Below are 7,454 nucleotides of genomic sequence, written 5' to 3'. Positions count from 1 at the left end.
TCTTGTCCCTGCCAGCCGGTCTTCAACAGTCAAGGAGCCAGAGCTCCTGTGTCCCAAGCGAGGGTCACGAGGGAAGGCCACGGGCAGGACTTGGTTTGGAGGAGAACTGAGGAACTGCCCGGCCCCCACCTGCCTGTCACTGCAGTGGGCGGGGCGTCAGAGGACATCAGGGGGGAAACAACTGTAAACTTACTACTCGGCCCTGGCATTGGGTAAGGAGTGGGGTGGGTTTGACAGGGCCTTGAGGAATTCTCTAGAAGCTGAGGTTCATACATGAGACCTGCCTTGTCCTACCTCCTTATGCGCATCACAGGCAGAGCCCCTGACCCTCCAGGCACTGGGCCACCTCTGGCCTTCTCTACTTGGGAGAGTCCTCCCAGGAAAAGACAGCCCAGCCTGGGACCTCCAGGCCACCCCAGGGGGCACCTAAACCCTGAGTCAGCCCCACAGTCACCCTTCTGGAAAGGGGGAAGGTGCCATTTTATTTCAGGGACTATTTTGTAGACCCTCGAATGCATGCATCCTGGCGAGGACAGCAGGATGGTCATTTTAGAATTAAAGACAATCTGGGACATGTGGTCGCCGCACCCATAACCTCGGCGTGGGCACGGAACAGGCAGCTTTGGTTTGAATCAGCACTCACACTTCTCTCCAAGCTCAGCAGGGCCGAGGGGAGGGAGCAGCAAGGATGCCGGCCCTACCTGGCTTGGGGACGTCCGTGTTCAGTGAGAAGACCCCAGGTGTGGTCATCCCAGGGGCTGGCCATGCCTCAGTTCCTCCAGTCCCCCCCACAGATTTCAAAACATCCCCACAACTGCCCTGGCCCCAGCACCCCCAGAGTTACATTCATCAGTTAAGATTCAGTTTTGTTTTGTGTTTTAAAGTAGATGTCAGCCCCCTCTCCCCAAGTCCCAGAAAGCTAAAACCCGGTCCCAGCTGCCTGGCTTTGAGGAAGGGCCATGCCAGGCCATGCCCCTGGGGGCATTGCTCTAGCCCTCCCTTGCCACCTGAGCTGTGGCAATCTGATGATGGAAGCTACATTCACACAGGGAGAGGTGGTGTGCAAGGCCAAAGCCACATGAGGTGGGGTGGGGGACCACGAGGGCAATGGCCCTGAATGGTCCACCCTGATGGTGTGAAGGGCAGGGCCACAGCCCCCCACCCACACCCCCGTGGGGCCAGGAGTTGGAAGGCTTGGGCCCGGAAGACATTGCATGGTGCCTCCCTCCATGGCTGAGAGGAGGCAGCCTCCTAGCTCATGGCTGAGATGTGGGCGCCAGGCTCGGAGGGAGGGTGGCACTTAGGCACCTCCGGACCTGGAAGGCAGACGGGGCATGGGGGCATCATATGAGGGGGGGCCCAGAGACAGACCCCTCCCCTCACCCCAAGCCGGGCCCTGGGGCAGCAAGTCAAAGGCTGGCCAGGGAGGGGAGCTGGCAGGAGGTCAGACAGCGGTGACATGAAAGACAAAACAGATGGGAGGCAGAGGGAGGCTCCCTTCCAGGGATGGGGGCTGCGGAGAGCGGGGGTGGGGGAGGGATGGGGGCACAGCTCCAGCGTCTCCCTGGCCAGGGGTGGTGTGGCCATAGGAAGAGCAGGAGCAAATGGACCTGAGGGGATGTTTGGGCAAGAGGAAGTGGCAAGGGCAGGCTAAGGACTTTCCTCTCCCACCCCTGCAGGGACAGCAGTGACGGTGGGGGTGGGGGAAGCAGCCCTGAGCTCCCATCAACAGAATGCGAGGTGACAAATGAGATGGAGACAGGGACAGCGGAGGGATGACGTGGCCAGCATCACACTGCCCCCTGCTGGGTCGGGTCATACCTTCCTCGTCGGATGTTTCTTCAGGAGACAAGCAGAGGACAGGCAGAGAGAGGAAGGAGAAGAGGCCATTTGCGACCTCCTCCTCTCAGCGAGGGGCCTTCAGTTCTCATGAGACCCCCTGCCCCTGAGACAGGCCAGGGCCCTGGGGCCTGGACACTAAGGACAGGCCCAGGGAGCGATACTGGGTTTGAGTCTTGATTCTACAACTCACTCACTGGGTGACCCTGGGCCCCAGGCCCCCCCTTAGCTAACACTGAGGGTGTCAGACCAGCTCCAGGGCCCCGACTCAGGTGCCCACCGTCGGCTGGATGGGGCCTGGAGCGGGAGGACACGGCCCCGTCTGGGCAGCGCTGCTCAGCTACTCTGTGGCTGGATCACACTGAGGCTCAGTGCGGCCCAATTGTCTCATTTTTCAAGGGAAGCTGGAAATCACGTTGTTACTGTCAAATCTCTGGGTTTTGTAAATGTGAGCAACTAATGTGTGACCATGATGTGTGAGCTCTGACTTAGCTAATCGCTCAGAGGGGCCCCCTCCGCTCCAACAACAGCCTGGGGTTCTGATAACCCCCAGGACACGAGGGGATGTAGGGGGAGGCGTCTCTTACTTAAATCCCCAGCCTGTGCCGCCCAGGACGATGGCTGCAACCAGGACAGCCCCGGCGATGGAGCCAATGATGATGTTGGTGCCGCTGGGACCTGAGGAGGAGGGCGGGGCTCGGTTGGCAGGGACAGGCATGGCAAACAGAGAAGACAGAGCCCCCCCTCGGCCAGTGCCAGCCTCACCCTTATATTTCTCCGTCTCCCCCGTGGGCGGAGATGTCGGCAGGGGGTTGTGAATACTGCAGTCTTTGCCCGTCCAATCTGGCTGGCAGATGCACTTCCCTTCGTTGCTGCAGACCTGCGGGGGGGGGGGGGCGCAGTCACGGTCAGCAGGGCCCTGTGCCCTCTGGTAAGGCTCTCCTGCCATCCCAGGCCCCCAGGCACCCACCCCGTGGTGGGAGCAGATGCGGCGCTCCCCACTGCCCGGGCAGGTGCTGAAGTTGAAAGCAGAGGCGGGCAGGCAGCGATGATCGAGGCACAGCATGTTGGGCCCACAGGCTGTGCCGTCCTCCACGTAGCTCAGGTCTGAGCCATCGGCCAGCTGCACATGGCCACCCCTGGGGAAACAGCACAGCCAGCCTCCGCACATGCCCCCACCCCGTCACAGCTGCAGCCGCCCTTCCCCAGCCAGGGTCCCAGCCAGCACCTGCAGTCCAGCTCCTTGCCCTGGTGGTAGAAGGTGACACTGCTGATGTCTCCTCCCAGGTCCCCCAGCCGAGGAGCTCCGGAGATATTGACGCAGAGGAGGAAGCCACAGAGCACGTCCCTGGTGGGTGGAGCGGAGACAGTGAGTCCCGTCTGACCTCTGATCCAACTTGAATCTGCCTTCTCCCCACACCCTGATTTTTTACGTATTCTCCCATCGGGACTCACAGGCATATCCTAGAACAGTGATGGCAAACCTTTTGAGCTCGGCGTGTCAGCATTTGGAAAAACCCTAACTTAACTCTGGTGCCGTGTCACATATAGAAATTTTTTGATATTTGCAACCATAGTAAAACAAAGACTTATGTTTTTGATATTTATTTTATACATTTAAATGCCATTTAACAAAGAAAAATCAACCAAAAAAATGAGTTCGCGTGTCAGAGGTGTCATAGGTTCGCCATCACTGTCCTAGAAGAACCTACTGTTCCATTTCTGAAAACAAACAAGCAAGCACACGAAAAAACAAAACCAAACAACCCCCGGCCCCAGAGCTGGGGAGACCCCACCAGGAGCCTTGGCAACTCACTGCTTATTGCACTGGGCCCAGCCGGACCCCTTGCGCCCACAGTTGCCACGCTCGGTCCCCTCCACGTTCAGCTTCTCATAGCAGAAGCGATCAGCAGCCACTGTAAGGTGATGCCAGGTGTCACCCCGGTCACAGAACCCACCCAGCACCTCAGGTCTGCACCTCCAACAGGATGGCTGACCCCCCAGTCTGAATGGGACCCTGAGAGCCTGGGGAGCCACACCTTTGGTGGAGGGCGTATCTTGCCAGAACCTGCCCCTCTGCAGACTCTTGATTCTGGGTCCTCCAGAGTCCCCTCTCCCACTCCTAGCCAGACCCACCGTGGCCCCACAGGGCTTGGCACTGCCGGTCCCGGGTTTTGCAGCGACCTCCGTAGCAGCGGCCCTAAGGGATTACAAGAGACCAAAGGGACTGACACGCTGCGTGGTCAGAGCGGAGACAACAAACTGTACTGAGCCCCCCACCATCATACCTGTTCATGATCACAGTAGTAACCGTCCAGTTTGTGTAGGTTGGGGGGACACTGCAGAGAGAGGGGCTGGACTGAGCAGAGCACCCCAGGACTGAGAGGCGAGGCTGGCCCCAGGGAGGAAGGAAGGGGTGGCCTAATGCCCTCCAAGTGGGGCTCATGTTCAGGGTTCTTCCATGTCAAGAACAAGGGAAGGTCTGGATTGGAACCCAGGTGGCACAGGTGGCAAGTCCCGTAGCCTCTCCCATCTCCCTGTGTCCTGCACCCACTCCCCAGGGCTCGGAGAACTAAGTGCCTGGTGCATAAGAAGGACTTGAGAGATGTTAACTAATATTACCACCCACTCCGATCCCTAGCGCACATCAGCACCGCTGCAGGCGCTGGGAACGCCAGTCAGACTACAAATACTGGTTTATAATGGGAAGAGTACAGCCAGGAGGCACGAACAACCCGTTTCTCAGATGAGGAAACTGAGGCTAATCAGCGGCGGCGACGCCAGCAATGGAACAGAGGGGTGCGGAGAACAGTCGTCGCCCCAACACGAAACGACAGGATGAGGGGATGCCTCGCCCCGGGGTTCTGCAGGGCCAGGCGGACCTGACTAGAGTCGCCAGTGCAGGTCTCCGCGATGTCGCACTCATTCACGGCCTCTCGGCAGGACACACCCCGAGGCTCGTACTAAGGAAAGAAAGGATGCGTTTCAGGGCTCAGGCAGGGATGGCCCCCCTCCCCAGGATCCTGTCCCCCCAGATCTGTAGCCCCGCCCCACTCAGAGCCGCTCCCAGGCCCGATCTCGGCTCCGCCCCCCACTCCTCGCAGCCCCGCCTTCAACAGACCGCACTCCCCGCCCTTCTCCGTCCCCATTGGCGCTTTCTTCGCGCCAAGCCCCACCCATCCAGTTTGCCAGCCTCCAGCTGCTCCTCCGCTCTAAATCCCACCCTTTATCCGATCGTCAGCAGCGGGGTCCCCCCTGGTCCCGCCCCCTTCCCCCTCACCTTGCAGCGGCGACAGCAGAGCCCGTCGCTGCACATGGCGTCGTGAGTCAGGGTGCACTTCTTGCAACAGTTCCCGCCCGCTCGGCTGCACTCCTGAGGGACGCGGGGAGAAGGGCAGGGAGCCCGGCGAGCCAGGACACTCCCCACCTAGGTCCTCCCTGGCGCCCAGCCCCGAGTTCCCCGGCTGCCAGCGAACACAGGCCGCTCACCTGTACAGAACCGCAATCGCACTCCTCCCCTGCCTCCACGAAGCCGTTTCCGCACTCAGGGGGGTCCAGCAGCTGGACGGGGCGGTGTGTCAGGAGTCGGGCTGGGACCCGCCCCGAGCCTCGCTCCCACGTTCCCCGCCCGTGGGCTGGTACCTTGAGGGGCTTGTTGAAGAGGCAGCTCCCGCCGCCCTCCTGCAGAAACTGGTTGTACTCATCGATGCTGCAGCGCGAGAACTTGCGGGGCAGGTAGAACCTGGGCGGGCATGGGAGGCCGATGCCATGGGTCCCGGCCCACGCCTTCCCTTCCAGCTCAGCCCCTTCTCAAGATTGGGGATGGGCTGCACCGGGGACTCGGTCACCCCCTCGCGGAGGCTGAGGATCTCTGTGCACGGAGGCTGCACAGAAATCCTCCCGCCTGCCGGTCCCCTGCCTGCAAGGCCTCCGAGAGTCAGAAGTTGCGGCGCCAGGCGGGAACAAGGCTTTGGCGCCGCCCAGTGGCAACAGTGGGCACTACAGCCTGGTTAGTTTTGGTGTCTTGCAGGGAATTTGGGTGTTCCTGTTCAGTGTCCCACAGAAATCTGGGTTTCTTGGACTCCTGAGTGGTCCCGACAGCTGGACCTCTTGAGGCCACCAAGTCCAGACTGTCACCCAGTGCTCTTCTGGGATCCTCCTCGTCCAAAGCCTTCCCCTGATTGGTTCCCCAAAACTCACCCAGTGTCCTCCATGATGCAGCCCAGCCAGTTGTCCGGACACTTGCAGTCCCCTAAGAGGTGAGCCAGGTGTATGTAAAGGAGGGTGGATAACCGCTCCCCCCGCACCCCGCCCCCTCGGACTCCCTTTTCACTTCTGGAACTGCTGGGCGGGGGTCTGGGGTGGTTATGGTGCCATCTGGGGTCTTCCTTGATACCTGCTGAGCTCCGGTGTTTATTCCACATCATGCCCAGGTTTTGCCCCAGCGTCTGGGCCAGGGTCACTGCCATGGCCCCCATATTGTCGTACTTGGGGTGAGAAATATGGAGCACAAAGATGTTTACATTCCTCCCAAAGGCACAGGGCTCATGGCCTCAGCCCTCCCACCCCTACCCCAGCTGTGCCCCCCAACACTGCTCACCTCATTCACACCCCCACCCCTGGACAGAGAGCAGATGCCTCCCACGTAGGCAGCCCCACTACTGGTGCTCTGGAAAGTCCTGCCCCTGCAAGGGAGAGGGTTGTCAGGAAAACCTCCTGCCCTTCCCAGAGTAGCTCCCATGGGCTGTGAGGGGCAGACAGAGAGCCTCCCCAACCAGAGCCCCTCCTGGGGGAGGCCAGTATTGCCCTCACGCCAGCCTGTGTGGTCTCAGGCAGACCCGTTCCCCTCTTTGGGTTGTTTTCCCATCAGCCAAATGAGAGGGTCTCATTAGATCATCTGTAATTACAAGGACCTTGCATCAGATTCCCGCCCTCCCCTCCCCCCGCCCCCAGGAAGGGATGCTGGGACAGTTTGAAAAGGGAAGAGCAAACGAATGGGAGGAGATGGGCAAAAGTGACCAGGGATAGGGAAAAGGGGCATCAACTTAAGATGCAGGGGAGGATGCCCAGCCTGCTGCAAGGGGCTGGGGGCAGGTACAAGATAAGACCGACTAGTCCCAGACCCCGCATGATCTCCTGGCACAGAGCAGGTGTTCAGTAGCCCCACGCACCGCAGACACCAGCAGAGGCTGGCAGGATGCATGGGGCAGGGGACTCACGAGAAGAGGTGGGTGGCATCGCTGGGCTCAGGCAGGCCTTCCCGCCGATAGACCATGAGACGGGCCAGGGTCTCCAGGAGGTCATCCTGCACCTGGATCTTGTCCCCGTCTGCCCACGTTTCCATGGCAACCAGCACTATCCGGGTATTGAGCTGTTCCTTGTACATCTGGGCCCAGATGGGAGAAGATGGGGGGAAAGCTGGAGGATGGGAGTGGGTGTGGGGGGAATAAGGCTGGAGGAGGGCTTCAGTCTGTGCTTCCAGGAAGTGGGGTTCAGTGGCTGGTAGTGCCTCGATGGCTCACCCTGAGGATATATGTGGCTGGTGGGGGGTTTGGGGTGAGAGGGAGGGGAAGGTGGGCTGCTCACCACATCGGCCAGGTTCACCACGGACTTGG

At 60.4% G+C, this 7,454-nt stretch overlaps 1 protein-coding gene across 1 annotated transcript in view; it reads right to left on the bottom strand.

The window, feature by feature from the left end:
* Positions 1-876: 876 nt before the first annotated feature.
* The window catches only part of ADAM11 (ADAM metallopeptidase domain 11), an 18,203-nt gene continuing 11,625 nt past the window's right edge, over positions 877-7,454 (bottom strand). The window contains exons 9-25 of the mRNA XM_006776874.2: positions 7,426-7,449; positions 7,059-7,225; positions 6,440-6,524; positions 6,236-6,326; positions 6,040-6,091; positions 5,482-5,581; positions 5,329-5,400; positions 5,120-5,212; positions 4,722-4,802; positions 4,128-4,178; positions 3,976-4,039; positions 3,656-3,755; positions 3,068-3,187; positions 2,810-2,978; positions 2,605-2,719; positions 2,427-2,517; positions 877-1,839 (exon numbers count right to left, since the gene is read on the bottom strand). Coding sequence (XP_006776937.1) covers positions 1,791-1,839; positions 2,427-2,517; positions 2,605-2,719; positions 2,810-2,978; positions 3,068-3,187; positions 3,656-3,755; positions 3,976-4,039; positions 4,128-4,178; positions 4,722-4,802; positions 5,120-5,212; positions 5,329-5,400; positions 5,482-5,581; positions 6,040-6,091; positions 6,236-6,326; positions 6,440-6,524; positions 7,059-7,225; positions 7,426-7,449 — 1,524 coding nt within the window. The 3' untranslated portion in view covers positions 877-1,790. The remainder of the gene's footprint in view (positions 1,840-2,426; positions 2,518-2,604; positions 2,720-2,809; positions 2,979-3,067; positions 3,188-3,655; positions 3,756-3,975; positions 4,040-4,127; positions 4,179-4,721; positions 4,803-5,119; positions 5,213-5,328; positions 5,401-5,481; positions 5,582-6,039; positions 6,092-6,235; positions 6,327-6,439; positions 6,525-7,058; positions 7,226-7,425; positions 7,450-7,454) is intronic.

Source organism: Myotis davidii, unplaced genomic scaffold (assembly GCF_000327345.1).
Source record: "Myotis davidii unplaced genomic scaffold, ASM32734v1 scaffold109, whole genome shotgun sequence".
Classification (NCBI taxonomy): Eukaryota; Metazoa; Chordata; class Mammalia; order Chiroptera; family Vespertilionidae; genus Myotis; species Myotis davidii.
This window is presented reverse-complemented; position numbering and strand designations above follow the sequence as displayed.